This window comes from Giraffa tippelskirchi, chromosome 1 (assembly GCF_054371585.1).
Source record: "Giraffa tippelskirchi isolate mGirTip1 chromosome 1, T2T-mGirTip1v1.2.pri, whole genome shotgun sequence".
NCBI classification, from domain to species: domain Eukaryota; kingdom Metazoa; phylum Chordata; class Mammalia; order Artiodactyla; family Giraffidae; genus Giraffa; species Giraffa tippelskirchi.
In genome coordinates this window covers 26,772,173-26,793,536 of record NC_137275.1, presented here as the reverse complement: position 1 = coordinate 26,793,536, position 21,364 = coordinate 26,772,173, and the positions used below count along the sequence as shown (strand labels likewise).

The following is a 21,364-nucleotide window of genomic DNA, read 5'->3' as shown; positions in this document are numbered from 1 at the left end:
TTCACCACCAGACACATCCACAACTGAGAGTCGTTTTGGCTTTGGCCCAGCTGCTTCATTCTTTCTGGAGCTACTAGTAATTGCCCTCTGCTCTTCCCCAGTAGCATACTGAACACCTTCTGACTTGCGAGGTTCATCTAGTGTCATATTCTTTGACTTTTCCTGCTGTTCATGGGGTTCTTGCGGCAAGAATACTGGAGTGGTTTGCCATTCTCTCCTCCAGTTGGCTAAATTTTGTCAGAACTCTTCACTGAAACTTAGTAAAAAACTGGAGATTCACCAAAAGTTCTTCCCACAAATTGGGATACTTTAAATTGGGATTAAAGATGTATTTGTTTATTAAGGCTGCCATAAACAAAGTACCACAAACTAGATGGCTTTGTAGAAGAAGGGATACTCTCCTCTTTTTCCTCTCAGTTCTTTGAGCTGGCAATTGAAATGAGAGAAGGCAGATTAACCAGAAAAAAAAATCAAATTTATTAACTATATACGAGGAATTCACATAAACATGAAGAATTCCAAAGACAGGCAAGATGAGGTCTATACGTTATTCTGGACTAAGGAGAAGAAGGTAAGTGTCTAGGACTTCGAAGAGAAGTAAGGTAATTCACAGGAAGATGAAAAGAGTTAATGTTTGGTGAACAAATGTTTGCCGGGCCATCTAGATACAGAGGGACACAGAGGAAACTTTGATCAAACCGGCCTTGCTAGGTTCCTCCCTGTCCACCGCACCTAGTTATACTTTAGTATGTTTATCTCTGATGACAGCTCCTTCCTGAAACTGGAATTCCAATTCTTAAAGTTCTCTTAGGCATTTGGGAGAAGTTCAAAGGTTTCGTCCCAAATCTTTTGGGCCTTGGTTGTTTTCAGCTGGAAATAATCTGCATGTTAGAGTGTCACATCTTGGGGAACCCTGTCCTGAACCCAATCAGTTTAAAACAACAACTTATCCTCACACTTACAGAGGCCAAGAGCCTGAAATCAAGAGAATCCACAGAACCACGCTGTTTTTGCCTGTTGTTGCTGGCAATCCTTGGTTTTCTTTGGCTTACAACTGCATGACTCCCAACTTTGCGTCTATAGCCATGTGGTCATCTCGCCTCTGTCTTCATGTGGAGTTCTCTCTGTCTTTTTATAAGGACAAAAGTCATACTGTATTTATGTCACTGAACTCCAGTGTGACTTCATCCTGCATCTTAGTTACATGTGCAGATGCCTTATTTCTGTTTACGATCACAACCATGGGTACCAGGGATTAGGGTTTGAACATAGCTTTTTGGGGACACAATTCAGCCCTCAGCAATAGAATTTCAAAATTGCTTGTGTATTGTTTGAGGCATCATTGTTTAATTAGCTCAGTACCTCCTTTTGGAGGGAAGGCATGCATTTCTATTGTAAGCTTTGGTTTCAGTATTTGCATTTCACTAGATGTTTCAAATCTGAAGTCCTCCTTCTGCCTTTGGCCTATTTTTTTGAATATGTTTATACTTTCCTGTAGATTTTGAACAAAAGTGAACACTTTTTGGCTCATTTACAAAATATATTTTTAAACACTTGTTTTTAAAATCATGTAGGCAGTGAAGAGAGTACATTCTGCTGTGATGAAATAATTTTTTGTATTCAATACAAACTTCTTCACAATAGCTTTGTAATTTAGTTATAATAACTGAGCTTATGTGTACAATATTGGTTAATTTGTTATCAATTTATACTTTTGGGCTTCCTCCATGGCTCAGCAGCTAAAGAAACTGCGTACAATGCAGGAGACACAGGAGATACGGGTTCCATCCATGGGTCGGGAAGATTCCCTGGAGTAGGAAATGGCAACCCACTCCAGTATTCTTACTCTTGGCAGGCTACAGTCCGTGGGGTCGCCAAGAGACCTAGTTGGTAGATTGTATGCTTATTTGCATGTTTATGGATACATACCCCATGACCGGTTTCAAGCATATACACATGCTTCATAGGTTTCTTTATATTGAAAGTGTTAATGCAAGTTCACATGCTTGATGCACAATGATGTCAAACTAACTGTAACATAGGATTTGGGAGCAGAGAAAGGTTTACAGCAAGGCAATGCAAGGAGATGGGTAGTTCATGCCCTAAAAAGCCACAAGTTCCCGAAAGAGTGTCAGCAGTGCACGTTTAAAAACCAAGTGAGGGAGGTGAAGTGTCTCAGGGTCTGTGATCAGCTCATGCACAATTCTCTGATTGGCTGATGATGAGGTAGGAGGGTGGTGTCCCAGGAGTTAACATAATCAGTCCTTCCGCTCCTGGTGGCCTGGGGCTATGTGTTCATCATTGTCAAATAGTTAATATCTTTCATTTGTTAGCATGAGGGAGGTTTTTTTTACATCTGCAAAACAGCTCAGGAAATGTGCTTCAAATATTATTATATAGGTACTTCAGTTCAATGGGTATATCATTCCTTTTCTCCTTTGCTTTTCACTTCTCTTCTTTTCACAGCTATTTGTAAAGCCTCCTCAGACAGCCATTTTGCTCTTTTGCAATTCTTTTTCTTGGGGATCGTCTTGATTCCTGTCTCCTGTACAATGTCATGAACCTCTGTCCATAGTTCATCAGGCACTCTATCAGATCCAGTCCCTCAGAGAGGAGCTAATGCAAAAGATATGGGGGAAAGCCTTTCCTGGGAAGGCTTCATGGGGTCCTGCTTGGTTACAAAGGTAGTTGACCACCTATCAGGAATACTAGAATAGGGATTTTTACTTTGAGAATGATGGGGGTGTAAATCAGTGGTTCTTAACTGAGGCTTGGCAGAACCACTTTATAGAGGTTTTAGTTAAGCCCAGTAAGATTTTTAAATCTAGCGTATAGCATCTCAGAAAGTTCCTGGCAATTCCTTAGCCAATCTGTCTGATCAACTTTGAGTCCTGCTATGTACTGTAAAATAATTTTTTTCAGAGATGATGAAGGTTTTCTTAAGAGACAAAAGTGCAAGCTCTAGAGGCAAAGATGATTTTCACATTAGAATTAAGAACTTCCCATCAAAAGTAACTGTAAAATAAGTGAAAAGCCAAACCATATACTGGTGATACTTGATACACAGATATAACTGATGTAGACTTAAAAAATAGACATAGCCTAAAAGTTGAGAATTGTGTTTTATTTGGCAGAAATTTTTAGGACTTAATCCTGGGAGGCAGCATCTTAAGTATCCCTGAGAGAACTGCTCCAAGGAGGTGGAGTGGGGAGTCAGGTTATATAGAAGTTTGAAACAAAGAACAAGTAGTCTGAACATGAAAAGTATTTTTGTGAATTAAAGAAAACCAGATATCTCAAGTTAAGGAATTTAGCACTTTTCTATATATGGGAAGATGCAAGAATCTGGGTTCACTGAAATCCCTCCTTTCAAATACAGCTCAGCTATCTGGGGCCAGCCTGCTGTGAATCTTCACATCCTAGTTCTTTGGTGCTCACCATATAGAGTGGCTGCATTGTGGTCTGATGGCTGCCAGATGGCACAGGTCGTCTTCTCCCTCCTGAGTGCCCTGGAGGGCTGGAATCCCTGATGACTGTGACATCCTTGTTTACTGATATGGCAGGAAATACTCCATTTCTTAATGTTATGAGATTAGTGTTCAGAATGCATAAATAGCTACTACAAATTAGGCACAACTAATAATCCATTCGAAAAATGGTCAATAGAGATAAACAGTCATTCTGTAAAAGAGGAACTCCAGATGGCCAATAAACCTATAAGACATTCAACCTCTATTAATTAGGGAAACATATTTAAACTACAACAAAATGCCATTAAACAAATGTGTTATGTAAAAACTTTGACAATCTCAAGGAAGTAGAAATTCTTAGACACTACTGGTGGATTTATGAACTAGTGCAACCACTTTGAAAATAAGGTGGCATAAACTGAGCACATATAAATGTATCTTATAATCAAGCAATCCCGTTCCTGGGTGTAAACCTTAGAGAGATATTATGTTTTATATTTATATCATATATAAATGTGAGATGTATAATGTAGCTCATATATTGATGTACATTATGTGTAGTATATATGATATATGTTGTTACATTATATAGTATATATGATTATGTTTTTAATGTTTAGAGATACAAACATTAGTTTAAATGATAAAGGAAAGCAATGGAATTATAAACTCCAATTTCAGGACTGTGTTTAACTCTCTAGGAGAAGATAAGGTTTTGATAGGGGAGGGTTTCAATACACACAATTTCAATGATGATGATAATATTTTTCTTAAACTGGGTAGTAAGGTTGTTAATTTTACTATTTTTTTTCTTTTCATATGTTTCATACATATTTTGCATTTACTCACTTTTAATTTAATTCAGGATCTGTTCTGATACCATTTTAAGATAGAAAGATAAATATCCAGAATACTACCTCTCACAATATTATGTACCTATAATGTTTCATTTAATTTCTTCACTTAATTTTATGCATTTTAACATATTGCTGTTTTTATAGTTATTTTCAGTGGCTACATATTAACTCCAGCAAACTGTAATACAATAAACAATTTAACTCTGATAATCCCACAAATATTTTATAAACACAGTGTGAAAAATACTCTTAAGTATTAAGAATATCATAGTAAATATAAGCTTCCTGTCCTACACTGCTTAGAGTGTTGTGAGGGAGACAGTAATTTTAATAAGGACTTAAGACTCTACATGAGGGTAAGAGCTGGGTGCTGTGCACACTCTTAGCAGAGGCAGATCCCCAGGTTGAAGGTATCAGGGGACATTTCCCAGATTGCCTTCCAAGCTGAGACTTGAGGACTGTGTGGGAATGAATGAGGAGCAGATTTGATAGGGATGTTAGAGAAGTGAGAAGGAGGATAAAGAGTGTTTTAGGTCAAACGAATAGTGTATGTGAAGGCTCAGAAATGAGAAACTAACACAAGTGATAAATTGAAATGCAGCTGTGTGTACTGTGGGACTTGGTCAGCACCATGAGGCTGAAGAAAGCTCATGCAGGGGCATGTAAGCTACAGGACATTTGGATTTAAATTGAAACTCCCTTTCCTCAGTTTTTCAGGTCAAAAATTTTGGAGTCATGTTTGACTTCTGTTCTATTTTCTTTATACCCTATACTCAATCTCAGTAAATCCCAGTGGCTCCAGCCTCAAAATAGATTCAGAATCAGACTACTCTCAGCGCCTTGACTGCCTGCTCTGCCCCCCATGTCCAAGCCACCATCATCTCTTGCCTGGGATTCCACACTAGCCTCTTCACTGGTGTCCTCACTTCCCTGCTTCCTCCTATAGAGTCTCCACATTTTAACCAGTTATCACTGAATAATGAAAGTCAGGTCATGGCACTCCTCAAATCTTCAAATGCTTGCTTTCTCACAGTAAAAGCCAGCGTCTTTGCAAAGGCCTGGAGTACAATGTGATCTGAGGTCACACTCCTTCTCTGACTTTACATCCTGTTCTGACCCATTTGTTCTTTCCACTGCAGCCACTGGCCTTGTTGCTATTCATCAAACATACCAGGCATGCTTCAGCTTAAAGTCCTTTATACCTTGCTGTGTACTTCCCTTAGCCTAAATTCTTTTCTCCAGGTAACCACAAAACATATTCCTTCACGTCTTCGTTTACACTCAGGTGTTACCCGATTAATCAGAGAAGTGACACTTTAACCTTCTTATGGAAAATGGTAACTCTGGCCTCCACATATGCCTTTTCTTTCTATTTCTCACACATAATATGTGAAATATTTGCTTTAAAATTTTGGTTATGTTTTCTTCAACTACAAATATAGTTTATGTGAAAGTGAGTAATTTGTTTTGTGTACTATTATTTGTATTCCTGGTGCATAGAATAGTGCCTAGCATATAAGAAGTTTTCAATATTTATTTATTAAATTAATTTTTAAATGGGTATATAGTGCAGTTTTAACAAGGGAGCTGGCATGTTTCCATTTGGAAAATTGCTCTGGCTGCAGTGTGGAGAATGAACTGGCAGGGATCGAGATCTGAAGGTGAATTCTTAGGAGCTGTGTGCTTCTGTGGCTGAACATTTGAGTTGTTGCTGATATTTAACAGTTTTCAACAGTATTTTTGTTGAAAAAATCTCATTTCTTTATACACTGAGGTCTATGTGAGCTCTTAATGTGTATGTTTACCAGTACTTCTAGCAGGTAGACTGATGCAGGCATCTTGCATTGGCCCTCCACTAATCCGGGGTTGGAGAAGGCAATGGCAACCCACTCCAGTACTTTTGCCTGGAGAATCCCATGGTCAGAGGAGCCTGGTGGGCTGAAGTCCAGGGGTCGCACAGAATCGGACACAACTGAAGCGACTTAGCAGCAGCAGCAGCAATTCGGGGTTGCTTCATTTATCCTTAAATTATGTCTTCCACAGAGCCAGGCTTGCTCAGCCTCTCCAGTGACTGGGGAAATCCATGGGATGGACCAGTTGCGACTGAAAATGCTCTAAGTCTCTCTTCATAATTGGTTGGCAATCAAATGAGTGTTCACCCATAAACACAAGCTAGGCCAGGCTATACCATGTCAGATGTAATTAGCAAGCCAATTTAGCACATCAGTGCTATCATGTAAACTAAGCCCTGTCACCTCAGCCTCCAACAGAAAAGGTGCAATCAAGTTTAATCTTCAAATAGATTTTCTTTTTGGAAATCAGGAATCAGTTTATGCCATTATCATCTCTGACATTCTCAAGGTCACACAGTTTTGTAGTTTCTGGACCGTAATTATCCTGAATTATGTCCAGTGTTGCCAGTTTCACAATAATCTATGAATAAATCACTGTATTTAACAGAGAATTGACTAATAAAACATGTAAGCAGCTGCATTGCTATCCATATGCTGTTAAAATGCAACATAGAGCTTAGATGGCTTTATACTTTAAAATACAAATTATGTTCTTTACATCTGAAGTCACTTCTTAAAAAGTTACTTCAGATGTATGTTAGCAGATAAACTTGCTTCTAATGCAGAGTATTTTGCTTATCTGAATATTGTTGACACAACTTAATTTTTGGAAAGCGTTTTTTTTTTACTACTTCTTATTTTATTTATTATTTTTTTTATTTTATTATATTTTTTGCTACTTCTTATAAACAAAGCATGTTGAAACTGTTTGCCATATCTGCAGGCCCTTATACTCGTTAATATAGGAGGTCCTTGTTCTCTCAGTATTAATGTGTGTGTATGTGTGTTTGTGTGTGTGTGTGTATGTGCATGCTCAGTCGTATCTGACTCTTTGCAATTCCATGGACTGTAGCACACCAGGTTCCTCTGTCCATGGAATTTTCCAGGCAAGAATACTGGACTGAATTGCTGTTTCCTTTTCCAGGGGATCTTCTCGACCCGGGATCAAATCCATATCTCTTGCATCTCCTTCATTATCAGGCAGATTCCTTACCATTGTGCTACCTGGGAAGGCCCTTAGTATTAAAAGTCCACTTAAATGAATCAATAACAAATGAGCATCAGGAATTCAAAGTAAATAGTGAAAAAAAGTTTGTTTCTTAATCCTGAAAAATAAAATTTAAACTCAAAAGTGAATGTATTTTATCTTTATTTAGTCTAATAATTATGTATTAATACCAATTATTAGAATGTACAAGATGCAAACTACAAAAGGTCACTGAAGAGATGATATATAACCTAAAGAGCTCTCTGTATTAAATAATTTAAATTTGTGGTTTTAAACCTTACCACAAAGAAAGCCCAGGGCCAGAGAGATTCACAAGTGAATTCTACCAAACATTTAAGGGAGAAATAAAACCGATTCTACACAAACTCTTCTGGAAACATGAAGAGGGATGGATACTTCCTAACTCATTCTATGAGGGCAGTTTCACCCCGATACCAAAACCAGTTACTTGTTTACCCAAGGAGATATAAGAAAGCCATCCTCAGCGATCAATGCAAAGAAATAGAGGAAAACAACAGATTGGGAAAGACTAGAGATCTCTTCAAGAAAATTAGAGATACCAAAGGAATATTTCATGCAAAGATGGGCTCGATAAAGGACAGAAATGGTATGGTCCTAACAGAAGCAGAAGATATTAAGAAGAGGTGGCAAGAATATACAGAAGAACTGTACAAAAAAGATCTGCATGACCCAGATAATCACAATGGTGTGATCACTCACCTAGAGCCATACATTCTGGAATGTGAAGTCGAGTGGGCCTTAGAAAGCATCACTATGAACAAAGCTAGTGGAGGTGATGGAATTCCAGTTGAGCTATTTCAAATCCTCAAAGGTGATGCTGTGAAAGTGCTGCACTCAATATGCCAGCAAATCTGGAAAACTCAGCAGTGGCCACAGGACTGGAAAAGGTCAGTTTTCATTCCAATGCCAAAGAAAGGCAATGCCAAAGAATGCTCAAACTACTGCACAATTGCACTCATCTCACACGCTAGTAAAGTAATGCTCAAAATTCTCCAAGCCAGGCTTCAGCAATATGTGAACTGTGAACTTCCAGATGTTCAAGCTGGTTTTAGAAAAGGCAGAGGAACCAGAGATCAAATTTCCAACATCCACTGGATCATCGAAAAAGCAAGAGAGTTCCAGAAAAACATCTATTTCTGCTTTGTTGACTATGCCAAAGCCTTTGACTGTGTGGAGCACAATAAACTGGAAAATTCTGAAAGAGATGGCAATACCAGACCACCTGACGTGTCTCTTGAGAAACCTGTATGCAGGTCAGGAAGCAACAGTTAGAACTGGACATGGAACAACAGACTAGTTCCAAATAGGAAAAGGAGTACGTCAAGGCTGTATATTGTTACCCTGCTTATTTAACTTATATGCAGAGTACATCATGAGAAACGCTGGGCTGGAAGAAACACAAGCTGGAATCAAGATTGCTGGGAGAAATATCAATAACCTCAGATATGCAGATGACACCACCCTTATGGCAGAAAGGGAAGAAGAACTAAAGAGCCTCTTGATGAAAGTGAAAGAGGGCAGTGAAAAAGTTGGCTTAAAGCTCAACATTCAGAAAACCAAGATCATGGCATCTGGTCCCATCACTTCATGGCAAATAGATGGGGAAACAGTGGAAACAGTGTCAGACTTTATTTTTTGGGGCTCCAAAATCACTGCTGATAGTGATTGCAGCCATGAAATTAAAAGATGCTTACTCCTTGGAAGGAAAGTTATGACCAACCTAGATAGCATATTGAAAAGCAGAGACATTACTTTGCCAACAAAGGCCCATCTAGTCAAAGCTATGGTTTTCCCAGTAGTCATGTATGGATGTGAGAGTTGGACTGTGAAGAAAGCTGAGCGCTGAAGAATTGATGCTTTTGAACTGTGGTGTTGGAGAAGCCTCTTGAGAGTCCCTCGGACTGCAAGGAGATCCAACCAGTCCATCCTAAAGGAGATCAGTACTGGGGGTTCACTGGAAAGACTGATGTTGAAGCTGAAACTCCAATACTTTGGCCACCTCTTGCTAAGAGTTGACTCATTGGAAAAGACCCTAATGCTGGGAAGGATTGGGGGCAGGAGGAGAAGGGGACGACAGAGGATGAGATGGCTGGATGGCACCACTGACTCGATGGACACGGGTTTGGGTAAACTCCGGAGTTGGTGATGGACAGGGAGGCCTGGCGTGCTGCGATTCTTGGGGTCGCAAAGAGTCGGACACAACTGAGCGACTGAACTGAACTGATGATTATTATTTGGGCTTCCCAGGTTAAGAACCTGGCACTAGTGGTTAAGAACCCACCTGCCAATGCAGATGTAAGATCCCTGGGTCAGAAAGATCCCCTGGAGGAGAGCATGGCAACCCTCTCCTGTATTCTTGCTGGGAGAATCACATGGACAGAGGAGGCTGGAGGCCTCCATAGGGTTGCAAAGAGTCGGACACGACTGAAGTGACTTAGCAGGCACATGATTATTAAAATACACTTTTGTGTTGAACTGAAGAAGGTTTTCAATCATGATCATCCATAAGAATACCTGTGGATGCCTGTTAGATGTGCAGATTGCCAGGCTGTTTCTTCTCCCCCAGGGGTCCTGAATCATGTATGTGGTGGTGGAGGGGAGGCGTCCAGAAATTGCAAGTTCAGTAAGCTTCCCGGGCAATTTTGATGCATGTATCCATAGACTATATTTCAGGATCACCTCTTAGCAGAACGTTGTTGACATCAAAATTGCATGAACCTAAATGAACCCTGTGGACCGCTGGTGCCAGGTTGAAATAGGGTATTCTTGATCTGGTTCTACATGTGTGTACACCAACCTGTCAGAAAGGGGAGCTGGCTTATTTGGAAGGTGTGACACGTTTTCATTTTGTTTGTACTGGCTGATATTCATGATGCCTGCTCTCATTAGAACATAAAAGTTGTACAGGTGATTGAAAAAATTAAGTTGGTAAAGGTTTTTCTTTCCTCCTTTCTCCTGCATAATATTCATTGACCTACATTTAGTGTTTTATATAATATTCATGCACTATAGATCATGCTTTCACCAGACCTTTCAATAGTGAAAGGACGGAGGCACCAGATGGAACTATCTTTTATTTTATCTGATACCTTTAAAAACTAAACATGCATTAGTGTGTGCATGCATGCTAAGTTGCTTCAGTCGTGTCTGACTCTTTGTGACCCCTGGGACCATAGCCCATCAGGCTCCTCTGTCCATGGGATTCTCCACTGGAGTGGATTGCCATGCCCTCCTCCAGGAGATCTTCCTGACCCAGGGTTTGAACCCGCTTCTCTTATGTCTCCTGCATGTAGTAGGAGCAATATTAATTCACCAGTTTTATATTTGAAATCATGGAGAGCAGTAAAGCCTTCCCATAATGCATTCATTTTTATGCCTTTTCAGAAATAAATTTATGTTGTCTATCAAAGTATAACATGTTTTACCTCCTTAAGCACTTATAAACTGCCATGAAGTAATGTTTTGTGTGGTTTTTCTGTTAGAAATAATGCCTTGGTGTGAGCAGGATGGCGGGGATGGTGGTGTGGAGAGAAGGGGAAACAGCCATTTGCTTCCTGGCCTGGTCCCCATCAATGACAAGCATGGCAGTACTGGCAGCTGTTGTCATGGAGTTGTCCTAGAGCTGTGGGACACAATTTTTCTTGGAGTAAATGAGAACAGCTGTGTAGTATAGAGCTCATGATTTCAGGATTTTGTGCTGGATGTACTGTTAAGAATGAACTGACTTTGCCTTTGGGTCAAAAGGCTATGGGGCCAGGTATATACAACATGTCTGGGGCTTTGAAGATAGGGGCCAATTTTAACTTGACTGTGCTAATCTGTCCCTTCTGGAAAAAAAAACAAAACAAAAACAGCAGAGCTTTTAATAGAACCAATATTCTAGGTCTTGAGTATGTGATTTGATAATTAAAAAACATATATGTGAAAGTTATGAAGAAATGTATACTATAGACAGATCATAATGCAGAACTAAAAAGCAGAGTTAGACTACTTTTAAAAAGTTACGCATATGTTTCTGAACCTGAAAATGAGTGTCAAATATATCTGAAAAAAATCAAAGTTTGGTTGCTCGCTTAGGGGATCATAGATGTTCACTCTCGTATTTTAAATTGATGTAGCTGGATACTCTTTACTGCCCTTTTAGTAGTATATTTGTTTTTTGTTTGTTTGTTTTCCACAGATACGATGCAATTATTATCTCAGGAACTGAAATGGCCAAACAAATCCAGAAAGAAATCCAGCATGGCGTGGACTCTTGGGTTTCCCTTGGGAACAGAAGGCCTCACCTCAGTATCATATTAGTGGGTGATAACCCAGCAAGCCACACATATGTCAGGAGGAAGATCAAAGCCGCCGCTGCTGTAGGTGGGGAGCATTTTAGCTGTACTTGTTACTAGATAACATTTTCTGATTTTACTTCAAAGTGTGATAATTATGAATGATAACTGTTGACTAAATGCTATTTGAATAACATGTGTTATTATTATTTATTGCCATTCTGTAGATTATTTAGTTCCCAACATTCACATTCATTTCTTACTCTTTTTTCCTTCAAATTTCTTTAAATCAACTTAGTGTGATTTCTGATCCTATTGGGAAACATGAGAGCAACTTGTTACATTTAAAGGGCCTGTTTTTGTTTTTTTTTTTTGAATCACATTAACCTGGCTAGTTCATGGTGGTGGTGGTGGTGGTATTGGTATTTTTACTCTCCTCAAATCCATTAACAGTAGCTCATCACAAATAAGTGCAATTTGTCGCATGGGATACTGGGCCGAAGAATGCAAGAGAATCATAAGAAAACATCTGTACCATTTAAAAGCTCCCTCCTGATGGTGCTTTGAATATCACTTTTGTAGAAGGGCATTTTCTTTCAGTGGGACAAGAACAGAGGGAACCAATCAAACTCTGTGTAAGACACCATTAATGAAAAAAACACGTCTTTGTTAGTCAAGTGACTTTCTGTACTTGTTTTTCTTTCAGGTATCTGTAGTGAGATCATTCTAAAACCTAAGGATGTTTCTCAGGAAGAACTGTTGGATATAACTGATCAATTGAACATGGACCCAAGAGTCAGTGGTATATTAGTTCAGTTGCCACTGCCAGGTACATAATGCTCTTCTGTGTATCTAATTTGGTTAGGAGCAAGGACATCTTTCAACATTATGTCATGACACCACAAGTAATTTATAAAATAGGTTCAGAAGGGGACTAGCTATTATAGTAGCAGCCAAGGTGACAATTTATGAATGACATGTTTATAGTGACTGAAAATTGTGAAAGAAAACTTTAGGCTTTGGCAATAATACATGCAGTTCTTGTTTTGCACAATAGTGCGAGACCATGAATATGACTAAGTTGAAATTGGGCAAAGGATCTTAACAAATCAATAGGAAAATAACGATTGTTCTGTGACCTTTAAAATGTTTTCTGAAAACATTAAAAACTCTCTTACCGTGGTTTATAAATGTGTAAGGAGATGAAAGCTATGGTTTTTCCAGTAGTCATGTATGGATGTGAGAGTTAGACTATAAGGAAAGCTAAGCGCCAAAGAATTGGTGCTTTTGAACTGTGGTGTTGGAGAAGACTCTTGAGAGTCCCTTGGACGGCAAGGAGATCCAACCAGTCCATCCTAAACAAAGTCAGCCTTGAGTGTTCATTGGAAGAACTGATGTTGAAGCTGAAAATCCAGTACTTTGGCCACCTGATGCGAAGACCTGACTCATTGGAAAAGACCCTGATGCTGGGAAAGATTGAGGGCGGGAGGAGAATGGGATGACAGAGGATGAGATGGTTGGATGGCATCACCAACTCAATGGAGATGAGTTTGAGTAAACTCCAGGAGTTGGTAATGGACAGGGAGGCCTGGCATGCTGTGGTCCATGGGGTCGCAAAGAGTTGGACATGACTGAGTGACTGAACTGAGCTGAACTGAAGGAGATGAAAAAAATAGTGAAACTAATATTTATCCAGTACACTGTAATTTAAAACATTAGAAACATAGAGCATGAAAGTACTTTATTGCATTGCCAAAATCTTATCAAGAGGAGTTTGAACAGTTACTTGCCTTCTTCTCATCATATAACTTACATGGAGCAAGCATTTTTTCTATGCCTCAGTGAATTGAATTGTCAAATTCTTTTTAAGTTTGGATTAACTTCCATTTTGTCCTTTGTCCTTTCAAAGTCACGAAGTATCTCTGAGAGTTTCTTTAGTGTGAGGTTCAATTCTGGTGTCACTTCCTCTGGGCATTGTCATCCTTTTTGTTCCTCATTTATTTTGATCCATTTGCGATGACTAAGTTCCTTTGGCTGCATAGCTGCATCACTCCAAAGGACACGGTGTCAGCATTCTAGGGTCTTTTCCTGTTTATTGTACAACCAACCCATTTACAGTCCATTAGAATCCTATTGAAGTGACTTTACTTTGTCTTTTACATTCATGGCCCTTATCTTCTTGCTAGTCTAGGTCTCTTCTATCTTTTCTTTGCTGTTGCCATTTTCAGATCTTCTATTCAAATCCAATTTTCACTTCCAGCATCATCACATTTATTTCTTTGTTGAATTTTCATCTTTATGGGCTAATTCCCTCTTTTGAATATGTACTTTTTTGAAATGTCAGTGAATTTATCCCTGAAACCCAAGGAGGAAATATGATTTGCTATCTATGTTTGAATTGAGTAACAGATGTGCAGTGACCAAGCATTGACAGACTTTGAAAGGACTGACCTGTTAGTCACTGTTTATGAGGCTCATCTGTTACTTACATAGTGATATTTGGACCCAAGAGTCGGCATGCATGCATGCATGCCAAATCACTTCAGTGGTGTCTGACTCTTTTCAGTCCTATGGACTGTAGCCCTCCAGGCAAGAATACCGGAGTGGGTTGCCACTCCCTCATCCAGAGGATCCTCCTTACCCAGGGATCAAATCTGCATCTCTTAATGTCTCTTACTTTGACAGGCGGTTTCTTTACCACTAGCACCACCTTAGGAAGCCCATCATACAGAAGTGGGTTGCCATTCCCTTCTCTAGGGAATCTTCCTGACCCAGGGTTTGAACCTGGGTCTTCTGCATTGCAGGCAGTTTCTTTACTGTCTGAGAGTTGGCAGCTCTTATATAGTTACTCACAGTTAAGACGCCTTGATAACTAAAATTTGAACTGTGTTGTTGGAAGACAGGTGGCATTTGACTAAATTATAGCTCTGAAATTCATGCATATTTCAATGAGCAAAGCAAGGAGTAGCCTGAATATTATAGATTATAGTAGTTTTGTGCAGTTTTGAATTCTTTTATAGGTTTTGACTTGCAGAAAGTAAAGCTGAATACTGCAATTGTCTGTGTTCTTTGTATGGTACTAATATTTTAACTTATCTAATAATATAACTTAATATTCTAGTAGATGTTATAACATTCGTGCTGTTTAAATTACACTCCAAATTCACATTTCTAATTCTTTTCTTCTTATATTGCTGCATTTAAAATATCAAAAAGTTGGAATGGATCTTAGAAGTTATTAAGGTTTGCCCTTAAGAAAAATGCTTCTAACAGATAATACTATAGATTCATCATGTTAAAATTAGCATAGTGATTTATCCCATACTTTTATAACTACAAAAGGAATTCAACACATACAGCACACTCATTTGATATCATAGAAGATTAGCACCTAGAAAATATTAGGGGTATATTAACATCACAATTCTGTCCAAAAATTTTTTGGCACTGAGTTTAAACCCAATTGTTTGGCTCATGCAAAATAAGAATCCTTTTTTTTTTTTTTGGTACTGCTGTATTTCCCAAGCAATGTTCTTGTGGTTTTCAGTTTTTAAATTTCCCCCACTTATATTTGTATCCAATTCAAATTGTTATAGAAAGCGTATCACAAATTTCCAAATATCTAGTTTATCTTAAAGAATTAAATTCACATCTGTAGAAATTTTACCCCTTTATGGGCAATATTTCTCCTTATTGAATTTGCTAGCAATTTGCCACTAGATGGCAATGGTGATCTGCTTATACTAAAATAAATTGCTTGAGTCCTGTGTTCATTTTAGAAATATACAAGCGGCTCATACAGAAAAATAAACCACTCAATCAAAAAATGGCCCAAACAACTAAACAGACATTTCTCCAAAGAAGACATACAGATGGCTAACAAACACATGAAAAGATGCTCAACATCACTCATTATCAGAGAAATGGAAATCGAAACCACAATGAAGTACCATCTCATGCCAGTCAGAATGGCTGCTATCCAAAAGACTACAAGCAATAAATGCTGGAGAAGGTGCAGAGAAAAGGGAACCCTCTTACACTGTTGGTGGGAATGAAAACTAGTACAGCCACTATGGAGAACAGTGTGGAGATTCCTTAAAAAACTGGAAATAGAACTGCCATATGACCCACTGCTAGGCATACACACCCAGGAAACCAGAATTGAAAGAGACACGTGTACCCCAATGTTCATCGCAGCACTGTTTACAGTAGCTAGGACATGGGAGCATCCTAGATGTCCATCGGCAGACGAACGGATAAGAAAGTTGAGGTACATGTACACAGTGAAATATTACTATTAAATTAAATATTGCTATTAAAAAGAACACATTTGAAGCAGTTCTAATGAGGTGGATGAAACTGGAGCCTATTATACAGAGTGAAGTAAGTCAGAAAGAAAAACACCAATATAGTATATTAATGCATATATGTGGAATTTAGAAAGATGATAACGATGACCCTATATGCAAGACAGCAAAAGAGACACAGATATAAAGAACACACTTTTGGACTCCGTGGGAGAAGGCGATGTTGGGATGATTTGAGAGAATAGCATTGAGACATGTATATTACCATATGTGAAATAGATGGCCAGTCCAAGTTCGATGCATGAAACAGGGCGCTCAAAACCCGTGCACTGGGATGATGTTGAAGAACGGGATGGGTAGAGAGGTTGGAGGGGGGTTCAGGATGGGGGACACATGTACACCCATGGCTGATTCATGTCGATGTATGGCAAAAACCACCACAATATTTAGCCTCCAATTAAAATAAATTAATTAATTAAAAAAAAATGAAACTGCAAAGCAAGAGCCAAAGGGATATGGTGATAACACATATCTGGATGCTTTGAGAAAGGGCAGTCTTCTACCTAGCTGAAGAGCCAATAACATACAAAATAACACTGATTAAAATTAAGCATTTATTATGTCTTATACTCTTTACATTTATTGATTCACTGGATTCTCAGAATTTCCCAATGCAGATAGGGAGCTATTATTATGTACATTTTACTAGTGATGAATTTGAAGTACAGAGAAGTTATGTAACTTCCTCTAAGGTCACAGAGCTGGGATGTGAACCCAGGCTGATGGGTCCCTTGTGCCTTTACCATTATGTTACCACCCTCACCAGCTTGTCAGTGTTAGCTTGTGAGTAACGTGTGCTTACTATGTGGCAAGTATTCTTTTATAGGGATGATTTTATTTACTCCTCAAAATAGCCTTATGAGCAGGCATTATCTTCTTCATATTGCAGGTGAGAAGACTCAGCTATATTACTTATCGACCTAATGTACATTATACTGCTACATAAAATTTGTTGTTTACCAGAATAAGCTGGAATTCTCCAGGCCAGAATATTGGAGTGGATTGCTGTTCCCTTCTTCAGGGGATCTTCCCAACCCAGGGATCAAACCCAGGTCTCCCGCATTGCAGGCTGATTCTTTACCAGCTGAGCCACAAGGCAAGCCCAGAAAGTCATAACACAATGCAATTACCTTAAACAGTGTATTATAACATAAAGTATTTAAATTTATTCATCAATCTTTTGATGTAGGTTTTCAGGGAGGATGACATTTTCCCTTCTTGGTTCTTCTGTCTGGTCTAGGAATTAAGTTGACCTGAGATAGATTAACAAGAGAAAAACAAACAAAAGTTTAGTAACTTGTGTACTTGGGAGAGACTCAGGAAAACTGAGTGACTCTCCAAAATGGTTTTAGCTCTCACCTTAAATACTGTTGGACATAGAAAAAGGAAGGGAGTTCCAGAAAAACATCTACTTCTACTTCATTGACTATGCTAAAGCCCTTGATTGTGTGGATCACAACAAACTGGAAAATTCTTAAAGAGATGGGAATACCAGACCAACTTGTCTCCTGAGAAACGTGTGTGAGTCAAGAAGCAGCAGTCAGAACCAGATATGGAACAACTGATTGGTTTAAAATTGGGAAAGGAGTATGACAAGGCTGCATATTTTCACTCTAGTTATTTAATTTATATGCAGAGTACATCATGCAGACTGCTTGGCTGAATGAATCATAAGCTGGAATCAAGACTTCCAGGAGATATATCAACAACCTCAGATAAGCAAATAATACCACGCTAATGGCAGAAAGTGAAGAGAAGCTAAAGAACCTCTTGATTAGGGTGGAAGAGGAGAGTGAAAAGACTGGCTTAAAATTCAACATTCAAAAAACTAAGATCATGGCATCCAGTCCCATCGCTTCATGGCAAACAGAAGGGGAAAAGGTGGGAACAGTGACAGATTTTATTTTCTTGTGCTCCAAAATCACTGCAGATGATGACTGCAGTCATGAAATAAAAGATGTTTGCTCCTGGGAAGAAAAGCTGTGACAAACCTAGACAATGTGTTAAAAAGCAGGGATATCACTTTGCTGACAAAGGTCCGTATAGTCAAAGCTTTTTCCAGTGGTCATGTAGCAATGTGAGAGTTGGCCATAAAGAAGGCTGAGCGCCGAAGAACTAATGCTTTTGAACTGTGGTGTTGGAGAAGACTCTTAAGAGTCTCTTGGACAGCAAGGAGATCAAACCAGTCAATCCTCAAGGAAATCAACCCTGAATATTCATTGGAAGGACTGATGTTAAAGCTGAAGCTCCAATACTTTGGCCACCTGATGCGAAGAGCTGACTCATTGGAAAAGACCCTGATGCTTGGAAAGATTGAAGGCAGAAGAAGGAGGTGACAGAGGATGAGATAGTTGAATGGCATCACTGACTCAGTGGACATGAATTTGAGCAAACTTTGAGAGATAGTGAAGGACAGGAAAGCCTGGCGTGCTGCAGTCTGTGGGGCTGCAAAGGGTCAAACCCAACTGAGTAACTGAACAACAACAATTCAGATATAAGTCTAGAAAGCAGTGGGTATATATCCTGAGTCAGTTGTGTCTGACTCTTTGTGGCCTCATGGACTATAGCCTGCCAGGCTCCTCTGCCCATGGAATTTTCCAGGTGAGGATACTGGAGTTGGTTGCCATTTCCTACTCCAGGAGATCTTCCTGATCCAGGGATCAAACCTGCATCTTTTGCATATCCTGCATTGGCAGGCTGATTCTTTACCACTGAGCCACCTGGGAAGCCAGTAAACAGCAATCACTCAATTAAATTTTAATGTGTTATTTTACAACTATTGTTCCATGACAACAACTATTACTAGTATTAGTAATGGCAAATTTTTGCCATTTATTATTGCCAGGCATTGTTATTAAGTGCTTTATATATGTAAATCATTTGACACTCACAAGAACCTTTACCAGTAAGTACATTTTTTTGATCCATGTTTTACAGTTAAGGAAATGAAACTTGTTAAGGTCACAGCATATGAGTAGCAAAGAAGTTCTAGATACCCAGTTATAGCATTCTTTCAGTCATAATCACAGTCTTACAACTGAGTTAAGTCAAGCACCAAGGGAGATGCTTACTCACCTTTTTGTATTTTTTTGCTTTCTAGGAAATCTACTTCTCATCTATTTCTGGTTAGAAAATTACAAGTAGAATGGGAAAATTTTTTTATCTTATCTATCTTTTTCTAAAATAGTTTTTCAAATATTCCCCTTAAGTTATCTAGTTTGATGCCTTTGAGGATTAACATCTTCCAATTTATGTAAAAGGATTGAATAGAGAAATTAGAATGAAATACAGGATTAAAAGATTGAATATGGAGAGGGGGAGTAAGAAGAGTTAGAATTCACAGTGTAGATTTAACAAAGATAAATTTTTCTAGTAATTAGTAGGCATATCCGGAGAAGGCAATGGCACCCCCACTCCAGTAATCTTGCCTGGAAAATCCCATGGACGGCAGAGCCTGGTAGGCTGCGGTCTATGGGGTCGCTAAGAGTCGGACACGACTGAGCGACTTCACTTTCACTTTTCACTTTCATGCATTGGAGAAGGAAATGGCAACCCACTCCAGTGTTCTTGCCTGGAGAATCCCAGGGACGGGGGAGCCTAGTGGGCTGCCGTCTATGGGGTCGCGCAGAGTTGTACATGACTGAAGTGACTTAGCAGCAGCAGCAGCAGCAGCAGCAGTAGGCATGTAAATGTGGATGTTGACCTAATTAGTGAATGTAGATATGTGTATTTGTCTAAACCTTGATTCTTCATTTGGAGGAAAAAAAAAAAAAAAGAGAGGAAACGGTCTTACTATAGTTGTTTTTCTTGAGAGATTATGGAATTTATGTATGCAGAATACTTACTGCTCTATTTTTAGCGTTCTTGACCAGCGTGGGAAATTTTTATCACTCTGGACTTCTGCATTTTTGTAGAGCTTTTTCCTGCTTATTTCTAAATAGCTTCTAAATTAGAAATCACCTTTGTTGTAGCTTTCTCTCCTTTTCTTTATGGGGAAAAACAATTCCACAGAGAATATTTCATTGCTTTTTAGTAATATGTTTCTTCTACTAGATTATTAGTTATCAGTTCCACCAAAGTAGGGGAAATTGTAGTCAACAGTATTATTCCACCTTGCCTTACGGTAGACTCTTAGTGAATGTTGTTGCTGAAATAAATGAACCCTGTAGCTTCACAGCTACTGTTTTTAGTGTATGTGTGTCATTGAAGTTTCATCCTTCTGCATATTCTTCTACATCTGAGTAGTGTATTTATTAATTTCTGTCACTGATCAGTATTTGGTGAGGCTCTTACACCCCATATTCTTGAAAGCTTCCTATAGCAATAGTATTTATTATACAAAGCACATGCTAGGATAATGTACATTTTATTTCTTGAATAGGGCTTTATCCTCTGACTTCTTAACTACATTGGTTATCTTTCAAACATACCGGGGCCGACTTCTATCTGACTTTCAAGTCTTAGCTTAAATTCCACTGGTTCAGAAAGCCTTTCTCAACCCACACCTTCTGAAATTACTTTAGTTCTGTCAATTCCTGTGTTAGATCTGCTTTTCAAGTATGCCAAACAGCCACACGTTTCCTTACATTTCCCAGCTTCTCCTAGCAATTAGATTAGGGGCCATGTGAGTTTTGGTTACTGGACTGTGAGGATAAGTGACTTTTTTGAGTCACTTCTGGACTGAGATAGTTAAAAGCTATGTGGCCTCCCACACCCACAGCCATTTCTGTTGCAGTTATCTTGAAATCTAGGTGTTATAGATGATTGCCAATTATAAGAAGAAAAGAAGTGGGATTCTTTTTTTTTTAGATTTTTTTTTTTTAATGTGGGCCAATTCAATTTATTGAATTTGTTACAATGTTGCTTCCTTTTTATGTTTTGGTTTTTTGATCACAAGACATGTGGGATCTTAGCTCCCCAAACAGGGATTGAACTTGCAACCCCGTATTGGAAGTCTTAACCACTGAACCACCAGGGAAGTCTCAGAAGGTGGGATTCCTGGCAGAGGCTTACATGAATAAGAAATAAGTATTCTTCCATAGTGGATTGGAGTTTCAGATTAAAGCATACACACATGCACACAGAAACACAAATATGATAAAAATTATATATACACAGATCTAAGAAGCTCAACAGACTCTCAGCTCATGAAATAGGAAGACAACTATACCAAAAACACCAAAATGAAATTCTTCAAATCCAGTGTGATTAAAAATAATGTTGAAAGTGGCAAGGGGATGGGGAGTCATATTACATACAGAGGAACAAAAAGAAGGAAATAGCAGACTTCT

General features: G+C 38.8%; 1 protein-coding gene across 7 annotated transcripts in view; it reads left to right on the top strand.

Moving 5' to 3' along the window:
• MTHFD2L (methylenetetrahydrofolate dehydrogenase (NADP+ dependent) 2 like) overlaps positions 1-21,364 on the top strand; it is a 143,523-nt gene that overhangs the window by 7,576 nt on the left and 114,583 nt on the right. For 6 of the 7 annotated variants that reach the window (XM_081586757.1, XM_081586754.1, XM_081586755.1 and 3 more), the window contains exons 2-3: positions 11,610-11,794; positions 12,413-12,535. In XM_081586757.1, the coding sequence (XP_081442883.1) occupies positions 11,610-11,794; positions 12,413-12,535 (308 nt within the window). The remainder of the gene's footprint in view (positions 1-11,609; positions 11,795-12,412; positions 12,536-21,364) is intronic. The other variant, XM_081586756.1, reaches the window with a different exon arrangement.